At 37.3% G+C, this 15702-nt stretch overlaps 4 protein-coding genes across 5 annotated transcripts; 3 read left to right on the forward strand and 1 right to left on the reverse strand.

Annotated features, from left to right (window-relative positions):
- Positions 1-775: 775 nt before the first annotated feature.
- LOC104784823 (uncharacterized) lies at positions 776-3361 on the reverse strand. Of its 2 annotated transcripts, XM_010509921.3 has the most exons (4): positions 3027-3359; positions 2717-2897; positions 1543-2110; positions 776-1300 (listed from the first exon to the last, which is right to left on the reverse strand). In XM_010509921.3, the coding sequence occupies exons 1-4, from the start codon at positions 3212-3214 to the stop codon at positions 990-992; spliced, it is 1248 nt and encodes a 415-aa protein (XP_010508223.1). In that variant the 5' UTR covers positions 3215-3359; the 3' UTR covers positions 776-989. The 2 variants fall into 2 exon arrangements, with proteins under 2 accessions (XP_010508223.1, XP_010508216.2); XM_010509914.3 differs by having other exon boundaries at positions 2717-3361.
- A 2073-nt stretch (positions 3362-5434) lies between these two features.
- LOC104784840 (sugar transport protein 4) lies at positions 5435-8165 on the forward strand. Its single transcript, XM_087454850.1, has 4 exons — positions 5435-6219; positions 6316-6633; positions 6719-7348; positions 7438-8165. Exons 2-4 carry the CDS (start codon positions 6328-6330, stop codon positions 7897-7899), a joined length of 1398 nt encoding a protein of 465 aa, XP_087310976.1. The 5' UTR covers positions 5435-6219; positions 6316-6327; the 3' UTR covers positions 7900-8165.
- Positions 8166-9176: 1011 nt separating this feature from the next.
- LOC104784849 (sugar transport protein 10-like) lies at positions 9177-10945 on the forward strand. Its single transcript, XM_010509943.3, has 2 exons — positions 9177-9683; positions 9778-10945. The coding sequence occupies exons 1-2, from the start codon at positions 9222-9224 to the stop codon at positions 10867-10869; spliced, it is 1554 nt and encodes a 517-aa protein (XP_010508245.1). The 5' UTR covers positions 9177-9221; the 3' UTR covers positions 10870-10945.
- A 1932-nt stretch (positions 10946-12877) lies between these two features.
- On the forward strand, positions 12878-15459 carry LOC104784856 (E3 ubiquitin-protein ligase RING1-like). Its single transcript, XM_010509952.3, has 2 exons — positions 12878-13999; positions 15248-15459. The coding sequence occupies exon 1, from the start codon at positions 12997-12999 to the stop codon at positions 13996-13998; it is 1002 nt and encodes a 333-aa protein (XP_010508254.1). The 5' UTR covers positions 12878-12996; the 3' UTR covers position 13999; positions 15248-15459.
- Positions 15460-15702: the final 243 nt, after the last annotated feature.

Here is a 15702-nt window from a genome sequence, read left to right on the forward strand (position 1 = left end):
ACTACTAGGTACGAACCCGTGCATGATCTTAATTCTTACCTATTTAGTTTTATAAGAAAAATTATTTATTATTAGTTTATTATGAAATTTTATATACGTATCACAGGTATATAGATAGTGGTTGTGTTGATTTCATAATAATTAGAAAAATAAACTTAAAAGGAATTACAAGTTAAAATGAAAATTTAATGATTTATTATTATTGAAATAAAGTAGCATTGTTGAGTTTGTTAGGTTTCTCTTATCTCTCTAGTTCTGGGTTTGTAAAAGTTGATTCATCCTCTGTGAAGAGTCCTAAGAGGTTCTTACAAGATGAATTATAAGATCCAACGTTCTAGTAATCCACTTCGTAACCCTGTCACACATTGTTTATAATTACAATAATATATTTTTATAACAATGATTAAACAGTTGAAATTTTAATTTTTTTCTTATGTTAACTTTGTAGGTTGAGCCTAATATAAATTTTTAATATAATGTATTATTGCATTTATAAGAGGTCTACTCAATTTGTATAACGGTATGATATGATAAATATACTACTACTGTACATTTTAGTTTTCTTAATTTTCTAATATTTTAGAATTTGTATATGAGTATTATATTATCATAAATGATTATTGTTTTGAATTTTATAAATAGTTTTATTTATAGTAAAATATATACATATTATCAATATATTTTAAAATGATTACATTAATTGAAAGAGTTCATAGTGTTTCTGATTGAGAAACCCTGTATACTGGAGTTTTTTATCTAATTAAGAAAGAACATATAAGGTAGAATTTTTAAAATTCCGAGACTCAAGACAAACATCACAAGGGTTTAGAGTATAGATCCAAACTTATCTTATTACCTAAAGAAACTAGGATAAATGTGTGGACACAGAAGCTATAACCAAAACTCGTATCAAAGAAAAGCACGACAAATATCCCATGTTTTCTCTTCGGAACATGACCATCATGAGTCATGACTATGGAATTTGCCGTCTACATGAAAAGCTGGCGAGTGGAGTGGCACCAACGGTCATATGCTGGCTGGAGATTAGGCCACTCAGAGGCCGAGACTGAGAAATCTTGGAGCCAGTTTGTGAGTAGGATTTCTTGGTCCAATGCTGGTAAAGTCGAGATGGCTTTGTCTATAGCTCGTTCCACCTCAACTCTCTCATAACCCGTCAGTACGGGAAACGCTAGCCCGTTTCTTGCGTGACTAAACAGTGGTAACCAGTTTGCAAGGAGCCTGAACGTCACTTGTCCCGGAACTTGTGTGCTGTCTCTTGCTAACTCTCCAATTAAGAGCGCTGCTATAAATTGAGTTTGTGAGAAAACCACAGATATGAAGTAGTGAGCATAGAAACCGAACTTCAAACCAAAACCAAACTGAATTGAACAATATTTGTGATAGTGAAATAACACTTGGACCTAATATATGACCAAATACATTTAATTTTTACTGAAAACAATATAACATAATCAGAATTTACTTTTTTTAAACAAAATAATGAAAAAAAACTAATCTGACTAACATAATCTGAATACTTGCCTGAAATCTTAACCATCAGGCCTTGGACCCTGGGAGCAGCCGTGAGAGACAAGGAAGCTAAACCGGAAGCGTAGCTCCACCGCTTAATTCCTTCTGCCACTGCATCATAACGCCTAAGCTTCTCTGTCATCCACAGAAGCTCCTCAGCAAGCTTCTCGACCGCTAGTTCAGCCTCATTTTCTTGGGAACCACCCGCTCTCACCACCGCAGACTCTCTCCTCCTATTCTGCGATAACAAGTTCCCAGTCATGTCCGCTAAGGACCTGACCGTATTGATACATGCGCTTAACCCTCTCACGTACGAGGCGACGTATCCACCCAGAGGGAGGGCGCTGACCACACGCAGTGGCAAACCACCAAAGGGTTCGTCTGCCGTTCGAGAACGTTTTAAGCAGTCCTGCAATCGCGCAGTGGTGCGTGCAAATGAGGACGCAAGAGCCGCTCTATTGACGTCTAGTAAATCCACATGGCCGCTCTGAGCGTTGTCTTCCATGATCTTCTCAGCCATTCCCATGGCAAATTGGTATTTTCTTGAGGTTACTGGTATCTCGTTCATGAGCGCTAGTGCCTACTCGCGAAAAAAAAACATGTTAAGATATATTAAATGGTCAAGTTGTAAAACTATACAAATAAATGCAAAGTTTAATGTTCATATAGACATCTATCTAAGCGAACAATATATCTACGCAGATATAAGAGTCCCAATGGTCAGAATTCGTCGCATATTTTAATTCTTTTGAAAGCAATACAGTATGTTACAAGTAATTTAGTATGATAAAGATAAACTATGGTAATTATCTCTGGCTTGACTAATATAATTAATCGAGCCTATGGATCCCACTTCCCTCTTTGTTTTTTCATGTATGATGTGGCACGGTGCATGCTGCCCACGTGGAAGTTACAGAGATAAAATGTCCACGTTAGGATCTTCGTGGTGTCCAGAAATAGAAAGGTCCAACATAATTTTTTTTCCAATATATAGAAGACATGCTAATTCAGTGACAATTAATCGAGTTATATAAATATAACATAAGTCTACTACATATAATGATCATGTCTTAATTTGTTGAACCCAGGCAAAAAAGTGAATATATTGACGACATACGGTATAACTGACAACATTAATGTCTAATTTAACACTAATTAGTGAGAAAATAAAATTATTACAACTTACATGACAAAGTGCTCTACCGAGAGAGTTAACGGAAGGTTCATCAACGCGGTCGCAAATCATCATACCCAGATCCGAGGACCCTGAATACTTCACCAGCGCCGTTGATGAAGTGGACGAGGAGGGAGCCTTAACTGGGACTAACGCGTTCTCCGCCGCCGCGGTAAGAAGACCCGAAGCGAAACTAAAGGGAGGATAAGAATAAGAATAAGCAGAAGAAGATGAAGAAGAAGAGATGAGAGGAAGAGGAAAATAGTCCAAGAAAACCCTAAGGACCCAAAGGGTGAGCCACGTCATCATCATAGACATGAACCTGAGGTGGTCCGAAGCCGACCACCGCCTAGAAGGAACCTCCGGTATGGAGGCAGTGGATGCGACGGAGACGAGGGAACGAGCGGCGGTGTTGACGGTGGTCATGAAGATGGAGTTGAGGAGACCCGTCGTGGGACGGTTGTTCCTGTATGTGTACTCCAAGTATTGTAGCTCCCTCGACGACGACATTATTATTCTCGTTTATGTTGTCTCTCTTAACAAAAATGAGTTATCTGTCTACGTATTGTTTATATATATGAAGACAGAGATTGGTTTGGATATTTCTTCTTTCCAAAGTATATGATGAGATGCACCGCCTATATGATCCACGGGTGTGTGTTCTCGTCGTCGTGTAAGCATGTTATGTATTGTCGGTTAAATCTTGTCGGGACGCATACGCCGTCGTCTTAAGTTTTTTTCACGTATAGGTAAAAAGAGTAAAAATATCATATGGTGAAAATATGTTAACGAAAGATATTTTCTTCCTTACAATGTTATATTTAGATGTGCTTTATTGGAATGTATATGATTCTTTATTTTCGAAGTGGAATGGCTTCCGAAGATTTTTTTGTATTGGTGGTTTTATGGGAATTTGCTGGTCAGTAATTCTAAACCAAGTATGTGATGAGATATTGAGATGCACCGCCTATATAGTCGGGGAAGGTGAACATGCGTTGGTTTTTAAAACCAAGTTAAGAGATAACGAGAAAAAGAGTCCTTTCGAAAAAGGCCGTGGGATTTCCCAGAAGGACCGAACCAATATCTTAAATTAAAGAGAGAGTTCAGATTAATACAAAGCCAAAGGTCTGAATATGAAGTCGGCCACTCACGCTATTCATTGTGCGATACAAAGGATGATTTTCAACTAATTAATTAGTTAATTTAGTCTTTTGTGTGTTTTATAATCGAGTTTTTTCTATCTCCAAATTAGGAGGAATATTTAGTTCCTAGCTCCTGTATTGGTGGATGGTTTGCATTTCTTGGATATATAATTTACTTTTGGATAGTTGAATTGTTGTTAGTACTTAATTAGTAGCCGTTAGGGATCGCTAAAACCAAAACTAAAGTAGTACACATCAAAAACCTTATTTAAAAATGGGAACATCGAATCCATTATTTCTTAATTGAGTTTGTTACGGCTAAGATTCCTAATTCTTATTGTTTTTTGCAGATATTTATTTATGTTGTACATGTACGAGTGTTGAGTTGAGAAGCGTTTTTCAAATTGTTCTTCCTCTTTATATTTTCTTGTCCTGTTTTATTCTACTCTGGTTTTTGTTTTTTTCAGCTAACTTTTTTTTTATTCTGTAAAAATTTAATAATCTGCAAGACAAAACATACATCTAAAAGTCAAGTTGGGTTTACGCATACGATCGAATCACCTAATTGTCTTGTTCTAGCTAGACTTTTAGCTGTACATATTTTCTATCTACATGTAGATTGATTCATGATTTCATACCAGTTCTGAGTCTATACAACTTACTCTATCTATAGCAGGCGCAGACATAAGCTTGTATCACACCAATTTTACATGAGAAAGAAAACACATCCTTTTATCAAATCGTCGTAATTCAATATATTCACTATCGCAGCCTTATATCCTGCATATACGTCGTGATGGTAACGATATATGTCATTTAATGTATAAACATGATGATAGGGATGACGAAAGTTTTGTGGGAACATCATGAAAATAATGTAACGCGAGTTCTGACTTTCCAATGTAAAACTAAAGGAGTCGAAAGCAACGTAAGACTGACTACGTATAAAAGTATGGAACTACGTATGATTTACGAAATAATTACTAATTTCGTATAGAAAACTAGTGATAGTCAACTTTTTATTTCCATCGTAATCAAATAATAGCCCACAGGTCCAACTGTTTTAATAACATTGTTTGAATATCCTCTGACACATAAATATTATCTTAGAAGTCAATTTGACGTGTATAATATGCTCTTAAAATATCGGAAAAAAACTATTTTATTCAAAACCTTATTTTGTCCCCATTCCGTGGATAATATAAAAACGTAACATTCATGATAGATCCATGCATGTGAATGGAAAGGCTGTCACGGGTAAAAAAGGTTATTTAGGTATCAAATGGCCTCAAGTTTTGGATAGATACTGAAAACTCGATCCGTATCACTTTTTTGGTTTCAAAAGATTGGAAGTAATAACTACTCTATACCTTTTTAAGTTTGAAATTCAAAAATAGATTTGAAATCCAATCAAAGATCTTATCTAATGCTCAACAAAGAAAAATAAAAATCTTATCTACAAAGACTAAAAATAAAAATAAAAATGTAGCGGTCTTTTTTGTCCATTGACCGAGTTTTGCGGGCGTTTACTCATTTAGTACCACAAACATCAAACAAAAAGATCTGTCACTTGTAAGAAAAAGGTGACGAGAAAATCAAAAATAGCTTTAATTAAGTCAAAAATGTAATTCTAGTGCAAATTAAAGAGTGTTGATCCATCTAAGAAATTACAGCTTTCGTGTATTAATTATTTATTGTGAAGTCCAATAATTACGTTAATTTGGTAAACTGTCCTTAAGTATTGTTGAGAAAATTAGATTATTCCTCGTCATCATAAGATAACTTTTACACATTTTCAAACAGAAAAAGACAAAGATTATAGTATTTAGTTAAAATAATTTGCTTAGAACTAAAAAAAAAGACACGAGATTTATGGAAGCAGATAAGATCCAGAGGAATAGGGCAAGTGGGAAGAACGAGAACAAACAGCTGTTCTTTCTCTTCCAAACCTCAAAGTCAGCCGACAGTTAAATTATGACGAATGCTATAAATTTCAACTCAAATCTTCTTCATTTTTCAATATCAACTCTTTTCTTCTTCTTTTTGTTTTCTCTGTCTGAATTCGAACCAGATCTAACTAATTATCTGAAGAGGAAAACAAAAACTAACACAAGAAAACGAAGAACAAGATCTCCTCCTCTGTCTGAAAACAGAGCCAAGTAAACCACAAACACCGAAACTTCCACGACGTCGTTTAAGCAAATTTTTTTTTTTTAATCTTTTTTTCTCAAATCGGAGAAATGGCCGGAGGGTTCGTCAGTCAAACGCCGGGAGTTCGGAACTATAATTACAAGTTGACACCGAAAGTGTTCGTAACATGTTTCATCGGTGCTTTTGGTGGTCTCATCTTCGGATACGATCTCGGGATCTCAGGTTTCTTTTTTTGTTTGTTTCTCAGATTCAAATCTTGTTCTTTCTTTCATCTAGGAAATGTCCGGTGACTAATTGTGGGTTTTTTTTTTCTTGTAGGAGGGGTAACCGATGGAGCCTTTCCTGGAAGAGTTCTTCCCTTACGTGCACAAGAAGATGAAGAGCGCACACGAGAACGAGTACTGTCGATTTGATAGTCAGCTTCTTACTCTCTTCACTTCGTCTCTCTATGTGGCGGCTTTGATCTCTTCTCTCTTCGCCTCCACCATTACTCGAGTTTTCGGTAGGAAATGGTCGATGTTCCTCGGTGGTTTCACCTTCTTCATCGGCTCTGCTTTCAACGGCTTTGCCCAAAACATCGCTATGCTTCTCATCGGTCGTATACTACTCGGTTTCGGAGTCGGATTCGCCAATCAAGTAAGTTTCTGTGGTAAAAGTAGCTTGATGAAGAAGTAACACTAGCAGCTTGGTTAACTGGTTATTATGCATTTTTTTTTTTCAGTCTGTGCCGGTTTATTTATCGGAAATGGCTCCTCCGAATCTAAGAGGAGCTTTCAACAACGGGTTTCAAGTTGCGATTATCTTTGGTATTGTGGTTGCAACGATCATCAATTACTTCACCGCTCAGATGAAAGGAAACATCGGATGGAGAATCTCTCTCGGATTAGCTTGTGTCCCTGCAGTGATGATCATGATCGGAGCCCTAGTCCTTCCCGACACTCCCAACTCCCTCATTGAACGTGGCTACTCCGAAGAGGCAAAGAAAATGCTTCAATCCATCAGAGGAACCGATGAAGTCGATGAAGAGTTTCAAGATCTCATTGATGCGAGTGAGGAGTCTAACCAAGTGAAACACCCATGGAGGAACATCTTGCTTCCTCGTTACAGACCACAATTGATCATGACTTGCTTCATTCCTTTCTTTCAACAACTTACTGGAATCAATGTCATTACCTTCTACGCACCCGTTTTGTTCCAAACCCTCGGGTTCGGTAGCAAAGCCTCGCTTCTATCAGCTATGGTAACGGGTATCATCGAGCTCTTGTGTACCTTCGTCTCTGTTTTCACAGTGGATAGGTTCGGGAGAAGAGTCTTGTTTCTCCAGGGAGGTATTCAAATGCTTATATCTCAGGTAACAATAAACCCTAACCCTAACCCTAGTCCTACTTTACATGTCTTGATCGACACTCAATAACTCAAAAACATCGGTGTATGTTGCAGATCGCTATTGGAGCAATGATTGGAGTCAAATTCGGAGTGGCTGGAACAGGGAACATAGGGAAAGGCGATGCTAATCTGATCGTGGCACTGATCTGCATCTATGTAGCGGGTTTCGCCTGGTCATGGGGACCGTTGGGATGGTTGGTTCCCAGTGAGATATCTCCACTAGAGATCCGATCAGCAGCACAAGCCATCAACGTATCGGTCAACATGTTCTTCACATTCCTTGTGGCTCAGCTCTTCCTCACTATGCTCTGTCACATGAAATTCGGACTATTCTTCTTCTTTGCCTTCTTTGTCGTCTTAATGACGATATTCATCTACTTGATGTTGCCTGAGACGAAGAATGTGCCAATCGAAGAGATGAACAGAGTGTGGAAGGCACATTGGTTCTGGGGAAGGTTTATTCCTGATGAAGCGGTTAATATGGGTGCTGCTGAGATGCAACAGAAGTCCGTATGATGGTGAAAAGTCTTAAGTCTTCTTTGGGCAAAAGATTTGTGAGAAAATTTGAAAAAAGAGAAAGTGATGATTTATTGGGATGAAATAAGAGTAAAAATGCCTTTACTTCCCTAAAAGAAAGCTGCTCTGTTATTAGATGCAGAGAATTTAGCTTTTTTAGTTTGCTCTTTCTTTTTATTTTTCTTCTTATTCAAGTCTATTTGTTGAAATTGTATGGGCCTAAAGAAAGTTAAGAAAAACAAATATAAAAAAAAAAAATTTAAAAATCAGTTTGTCTCTTGTGCTTTGTTACTTTAATATAACATATCTGTGAATCTCTTTATTTGATAGAAAGAGTGTTGATATGCTTTGTGCAAGAAACAAGACTAGTCATCAGTTTATCCGAAAGTTATACAAGAAACAAGACTAGTCAAGAAACCATATTATTTACCAATGATTGCAAGTATGAAGTACCTCTTCTATACAACAAATTTTATGAATAAGTAGTAGTACATAAACACATTGCAACAAATGATCGTTCAATATAAAACTATAATCTAGTGATAGTATTATTTCCCCAAAAAGTTATACAAGTACTGAGTACTGACTGACGTGCATGAATCAAACTCCCGACCAAACCTAATCGTGAGATGCCAAATCAAATTGACCTGACAACGAGCTCATGGAAATTGATAACTGAAGTCCTTTCTTATCTACTTTTTTTTTCACTTGCTTTAAACTCCTTCTTACGTTTTCCATTTCTTTTTAATTTATGTATTGTATATAAAATTCTTTTTTGCCGAAACATTATTTATAGAAAAGAAATCAAATTGACCTAAATGATCATGAATTTTTCTTTTTTTCTTTTGTCAACGGACTGATTTGTTGTTACATGAAACGTCAAATTTGAAAGAGATTATGAATTTGTTATATGACAAGTTTCTATTTTCGGGTATTGATCAATATAAAACAGATTTAAAGAAGTCCTTATAGACAGAGGATATTATCTGATCTCTCATGTGAAAAATGAAAAGATCGATAAATAAGGAAAAGAATGTCTGTAAAAGAAACGGTCTAACACACAGTTAAGAGTTTTCATGAAACTTGGCGTTTATAACAATAAGAAAACTCTTGTTGCAACTAACTAGCTACTTCCCCTAATCCTAATTCCCAAGTCATACAAAGATAGATAAAACTTATAAGTTATAACATAACACGCAATATTACTCAATACACCTAATTACAGGGTAACTACATTGATCTATATAAAAAGATCACAAATCGAACATTTTCGAATTAAGCTACAAGACTTCTTCTTAGACAACAACAACAAAAAATAAAAAATGGCAGGAGGAGTTTTTGTATCAGAAGGAGGAGGTGGTGGAAGAAGTTATGAAGGAGGAATCACAGGTTTCGTTATCATTACATGTATTGTTGCCGCCATGGGAGGTCTCCTCTTTGGTTATGACCTTGGAATCTCAGGAGGAGTGACATCGATGGAAGAATTTCTTACCAAGTTCTTCCCTCATGTAGAGAGCCAGATGAAAAAGGCGAAGCACGACACAGCTTACTGTAAATTTGATAACCAAATGCTCCAATTGTTCACTTCTTCTCTCTACATCGCAGCTCTTGTAGCTTCCTTTATGGCTTCGGTTATCACTAGGAAGTATGGACGTAAAGTCTCTATGTTTACCGGTGGACTTGCTTTCCTCATCGGTGCACTTTTCAACGCGTTTGCCATTAATGTTGCAATGCTCATAATTGGTCGACTTATGCTCGGTGTTGGTGTTGGATTTGCTAACCAGGTAAGGCATATGTTGCTTTCTTGTGTATCATCTAGATATGTGGTTTAGGTTAATATCTCAATCTTTTATACTTATTTTTTGTGTGTGCGTGCAGTCTACTCCAGTATATCTCTCGGAAATGGCTCCAGCAAAGATAAGAGGAGCTTTAAACATTGGTTTTCAAATGGCTATTACGATTGGAATCCTGGCGGCGAATATGATAAACTATGGAACATCAAAGATGGCTCAAAATGGATGGAGGGTTTCTTTAGGTTTAGCAGCTGTTCCAGCGGTTGTCATGGTGATTGGATCATTCATTTTGCCCGATACACCAAACTCGATGCTCGAGAGAGGCAAATACGACGAAGCAAAACATATGTTGAAGAAGATACGCGGAGCTGAAAACGTTGACCATGAGTTTCAAGATCTCATTGATGCCGTTGAAGCTGCCAAAAAGGTGGAGTATCCATGGAAGAACATCATGAAGAGTAAATACAGACCAGCTTTGATCTTCTGCTCGGCGATTCCCTTTTTCCAACAGATCACTGGAATCAACGTCATTATGTTCTACGCTCCTGTTCTCTTCAAGACTCTTGGTTTTGGTGACGATGCTTCTCTTATGTCCGCTGTGATAACCGGTGTAGTCAACATGCTTTCAACCATTGTCTCAATTTACGCGGTTGATAAATATGGAAGAAGGCTGCTATTTCTTGAAGGTGGTATTCAGATGTTCATCTGCCAGCTTCTTGTTGGCTCATTCATCGGTGCAAAATTCGGAACCACGGGAATCGGAACCTTGACGCCAGAAACGGCAGATTGGATTCTTGCTTTCATATGTGTGTACGTAGCGGGATTTGCATGGTCATGGGGTCCGTTGGGATGGTTGGTACCTAGTGAGATATGTCCTTTGGAGATCAGACCAGCGGGACAAGCCATCAACGTCTCTGTCAACATGTTTTTCACTTTCCTCATTGGTCAATTCTTTTTGACAATGCTTTGCCACATGAAGTTTGGTCTCTTCTACTTCTTTGCAAGCATGGTGGCGGTCATGACGGTTTTCATCTACTTTTTGTTGCCGGAGACCAGAGATGTTCCTATTGAAGAGATGGGAAGAGTTTGGAAGCAGCATTGGTTCTGGAAAAAGTATATCCCAGATGATGCAATTGTTGGTGGGCATGATGACGACAATAATACCAAACCTATGTAAGAGAGTACGTGATTGTCGATATTTGAATTGTTTTCAGGGAGAAATTACATGAAAATTATCGAGACGATTTGTTTTACATGTTTCAATATTGTTCCTTATTCTTGGAAAAAGGAAGACCAAAAAAATGCGAACTCATATTCCTAGAAAAAAGCACACCACATAAATCTATAGTTTACATTACATCATGTATTTTTTTTTACTATAAGCTGCGTGAATATCTCATCGAGTTTTAATATATCAAGTTTTACAGGCATGAAAACAAAGTCTATCTAATGGTGATTTTTTTTGCCCAAACAAAAAGAAATCTCATGGTGATTTCTATATAAATAACTTTATAAATCTATAGTTTACATCACGAAGTAAGAGGACCCGAGTTTAAATCGTTCTTTAAACGATAAAAATATTTGTCCTTATAATTATGGATTAATTATAGAAATAGGCCTTTTTTTACAATTTCTTATAGATTAAGGATTTATATTCCAGACTTACAGAAATAGGGCTTTTTGGTTAATCAAAAATACCAAATCACCCTTCACTTTCACGATGTCGTAACTTGAAAAGGAAAAGACTTGTGACCGCCGATCGCCGACCACCGTGACTTCTTCTCGTTTAGCCGGTGCACAGAGGGTCTAGTCAACGAAGGGTTCACATCTTCCTCTTGGCGAATCTATTTATTCTTTCTCTTATTGTAATCTCTCCTTTGAAGGTTTTAGGAGAAAAATCAGATTTCAAGTGATTAACGATTACAAAGAATAAAAAGAAGAATTATAAGCTTTTGTCTTGGGGATGTGTTAATTGGTTAAGATACATCATCTTCTCCGATTGAATCGACAAATTTCTTTCACGTTCTCCAATTAAATTCCAAAATTCGATTATTAATTAGATCCCTTGGGTTCACTAGATAGTATCCCTTAGGGTTTAGATTTAGTTATCCAAAGTAAAATAGAACGAAATCCACTGAATTCACATGATTAAAGATGTTCACATGATCAAAGATGGATTCGACCAAAAAAAATAGCCATGATCGGGTGAGAAGAGCGAAGAAGGAGGTGGAGAAGACAAGGCTATAATCGTAATTGTGTCTACCACAAAAAGGCCTAATACTGAGAGTCCGGATGATCATACCTTATCTCAAAGTTTTGGGCCACTAAAGCCTCTTTTACGTAAATATCCCTTATAATTATGCATGCTTTACAAGAATATCCAACTCTCTGGTTATCCAAAACACTTGCTCAATTAAGTTCAGCTCATTAAGTTTCTCGACCGCTTGCTCCGAAACAAACTTCTTGCCTTGCAGCAATACCACGAAGTTTGCAGATGGACTTCAGCTATGGCTCGCTTCTCATCCCTAATCTGATATTTCTAAATACATTTACACTCTTTTGAATAATGTTTAGAACAAGGCTGCATCTATTGTAAAAATGATTTTTTTTTGTTTGAATATATTTTTACATTCATTCAAGAAAAAAAAAAAAAAAAAACACTTGCTCAATTGTGTTGTATCACAAGTTCACAACTCACAACCAAGTTAAAAAGTCATAGTCTTATAAAAAAAAGGAATACGTTATTGAATGTGATAAGATATTGACTCTCATAATCATAAATTTAAGTTACATATGTTTATATAGTAAAATAGTTTCCTAAACTAAAGTAAGATAGAACTTAAAAAAATACAAAAGTAAGATAGAACTATCTTTACATGTATATCTCTATAGCAAATATTACAATATTTTCATATTAAGGAAGATCCTTCTACATTAAGTTATTTAAATTTTAAATCTAAAACTTTTCTATTAGAATGTAACCTATCCTAGAATTATTATAATCAGTAGAGTGATAAAATAAATTATCTCAAATCCATAAAAAAAAAAAAAAAATTAATCTGATACCCATAAAAAAAAAGATTCAATATATTAACATTCCTTAAAAGTTACTTCGAACCATACATGGGCCGTTAATGGGCTGTAGCCCAAATTATATAGAAGATTGTTAGGGTCGGCCACAAACCAAAGAATTATTTTCTCTCTCCTGTCTCACTTCTCCGACGGTTCTTTTCTTCTTCCTTCGTCCTCTCGTTTCGTTTCGTCTCGTCTCTCTCGCGCTCTGAAAAAATTCGCAGAATCCGTCATGTCTTCCGGCGTAAATTCAACTGGATCCGCCGCAGCATCGGCGGCGGTCGATAAGAATTTCTTCTGCTACCAGTGCAATCGCACAGTCACAATCTCGATTACCGCATCCGCTGATCCTTTTTGTCCTATTTGTAACCAAGGGTTTCTTGAAGAATTCGAAGACCGCAGCCCTAATCCTCCCCCCAATTTCAACCCTAACACTGATGGTTCCTTTTTCCCCATGGCTGATCCTTTCTCAACCTTGCTCCCTCTCTTATTCGGCACTTCCGCTGCTTCTCCTTCCGGCATGGACTTCATGAGCTCGAGCTTCTTCGGTCCTTCGATGCAACCACAGGCTCGCTCCACTCAGCAGAATCCGCTGCAGTCTGACGCGTTTGATCCGGTCTCGTTTCTCCAGAATCATCTCCAGCATCTGCGATCTAGCGGTACGCACGTTCAGTTCGTGGTTGAGAATCATCCTTCGGATCCAGCTCATCGTATACCTGGGAATCTCGGTGACTACTTCTTTGGTCCAGGTCTTGAGCAGTTGATTCAGCAGCTGGCTGAGAATGATCCTAACCGTTACGGAACTCCTCCTGCTTCCAAATCAGCCATCGATGCGCTTCCTACTGTTAAGGTAACTAAGGATATGTTGAAATCGGAGATGAACCAGTGCGCTGTTTGTATGGATGAGTTTGAGGATGGTAGCGGTGTTAAGCAGATGCCTTGTAAGCATGTGTTTCATCAGGATTGCCTTCTCCCGTGGCTTGAATTGCACAACTCCTGTCCCGTGTGTAGGTATGAGTTGCCTACTGATGATCCTGATTATGAGAACAGGGCTCAAGGAGTTCAGGCGAGTGGTGATGGACAGGGTTCGGTTGAGGGACAGCAGACTCCAAGGAGGTTTAACATACAACTTCCTTGGCCGTTCAGGAGCTCTGGTTCTGATCCTGGTTCAGGGTCAGGAGCACCTGGTGCCGGTGGAGGTAATCTTGAGACCAGGGGTGAAGATTTGGATTGAGGTCTGTATTGTCTTCTCTCTCTTTCTGTACAGCCTCTGATATAGCCATGAAACAGCCCTTTGTTTGATTTCCGTGCTGTCTTTGGATCACTGGACTACTTGAGGTTTTTGATAGGCACAGAATAATAGATTGTGTGGCTGCAAGAACATTGTCGATGTGTGAGTTATATTCGAGCCATTGCATTGATGTCTCTATCTAACAGTTGAAATGGGAAGTTCAAGTTAGGCATCTCTTTTGCAATATTGAGCTTTTAAACGTGGCTACTTGTTTTGAAAATTTCCGTTGGCACAAACTTGTAGATAGCACTGTAACATATTATTTCGTTCTTTCTCTTGCTTCTTTCTCTGTTAGCAATATATTTCCTTGCTTATTAGATATCTTCAGTTTCTGAGCTAGACTCAGAGGTATACGTGAGATAAGATAAAGAAATTTGTTTAGACTCAACAGGATGCTGAAAGTGATTAGCTGAGAAGAAATAGTTTGTTGTATCATAAATTAGGCAACGCTTCTGTAGATCGTGCATATATGAGTTTTTTAAATTCTTGTGTGGTAGCCTAATCTTGAATTCTCTATTAACTTGGTGATTAGCATTTCTTCTTTGTGATATGAGATTTTCAATGTGGATAACAACATGGGGAGAACTTGTATGGGTATCTTATGAGGTTTCTCACTGTCACTAGCTTAGTGTGATGTTGAGATATAACTGTGCTGGGTAATGTAATAGCAGCTCTTTCTTTAGATGCAAAGATGCTGGAGAGGTGGAAGTGATTAGTGTTCATGAGGAATGCATAATATTTCATCTGCATATGGCCATTTGAGCATAACGAAAGAGCTTGTTTGCTAGTAGTTAACTAAGAGTCCCAAGATTAGCATAAATAGTGGATTCAAGAGACTTCTGGGTCATGGGTAAGTTAGTTGGGTAACGGCTAAGGTTTGTACTGATTGATTCTTTGAAGAAATATCAAATTGGTGTGGCTGACGCACAACTACTTATAAGCAACAAAATTGTTATTTGAGTTACGGATTGCCGCTAATCCAGTTACTCCATGAGGTTTACATTGCATTACATTGATGTGGATAACAACATGGGGAGAATTTGTATGGGTATCTTTTGGAACCAGATGTTGTTGGGTCCATGAGGTTTACATTGCAGTACATTGAAGAAGTGAAATCACCTCCACTGACTGGCCTTTGTTTAAGACCTTTGCTTTGTCCTAATGCTTTTGCTGCTTTTCGTTTGTGGTGCAGTACGTGTTGCCCAGAGTCATTGCTTGGAAATTTGATCAGCAGGATATTGCAAGTTCAAAAGAGAAGAAGAAAAAAAGTAGTTTTATTAGGGAAACAAAAGTGACATTGAGGTCTTACCATATTTTGTACATTTAAAAAAGTTTTTTTTTTAATTCGTTGTTATTTTGGGATATTATAACGAATGTGAGAGTTCTAAAATTTGCAAATCTTCATTATCGTGTTATGGTTTATTTTTCTCATAAACACCTTTCCATGGATTGGGTATGTGAAATCGAGACCCCATACCCAATTGTGATTCAGACATTCAAATCTAAACATTTGGACATACGAAAAATGGGACACAAAAGTATGAAGTGGCAGACAAAGGTGACTGATTATCTAAAAGAAGAAGAGATATTATCAAATAAACAGTCCCTTGTGGTATGTTTATTTGACCTTTTCATAAAATGACTTTA

This window comes from Camelina sativa, chromosome 1 (genome assembly GCF_030686135.1).
Source record: "Camelina sativa cultivar CO46 ecotype springtype chromosome 1, ASM3068613v1".
Classification (NCBI taxonomy): domain Eukaryota; kingdom Viridiplantae; phylum Streptophyta; class Magnoliopsida; order Brassicales; family Brassicaceae; genus Camelina; species Camelina sativa.

Bases quoted from the DNA above. Each gene is read 5' to 3' on its own strand.
- LOC104784840 (XM_087454850.1), top strand. From the start codon at position 6,328: ATGGAGCCTTTCCTGGAAGAGTTCTTCCCTTACGTGCACAAGAAGATG. The intron at 6,634-6,718 runs GTAAGTTTCTGT...TTTTTTTTTCAG, and splicing joins GAGTCGGATTCGCCAATCAA to TCTGTGCCGGTTTATTTATC. The intron at 7,349-7,437 runs GTAACAATAAAC...TGTATGTTGCAG, and splicing joins TTCAAATGCTTATATCTCAG to ATCGCTATTGGAGCAATGAT.
- LOC104784856 (XM_010509952.3), top strand. From the start codon at position 12,997: ATGTCTTCCGGCGTAAATTCAACTGGATCCGCCGCAGCATCGGCGGCG.
- LOC104784823 (XM_010509914.3), bottom strand. From the start codon at position 3,214: ATGTCGTCGTCGAGGGAGCTACAATACTTGGAGTACACATACAGGAAC. The intron at 2,111-2,716 runs GTAAGTTGTAAT...TTTCGCGAGTAG, and splicing joins TCGGTAGAGCACTTTGTCAT to GCACTAGCGCTCATGAACGA. The intron at 1,301-1,542 runs GCAAGTATTCAG...AATTTATAGCAG, and splicing joins CCTGATGGTTAAGATTTCAG to CGCTCTTAATTGGAGAGTTA.
- LOC104784849 (XM_010509943.3), top strand. From the start codon at position 9,222: ATGGCAGGAGGAGTTTTTGTATCAGAAGGAGGAGGTGGTGGAAGAAGT. The intron at 9,684-9,777 runs GTAAGGCATATG...GTGTGCGTGCAG, and splicing joins GTGTTGGATTTGCTAACCAG to TCTACTCCAGTATATCTCTC.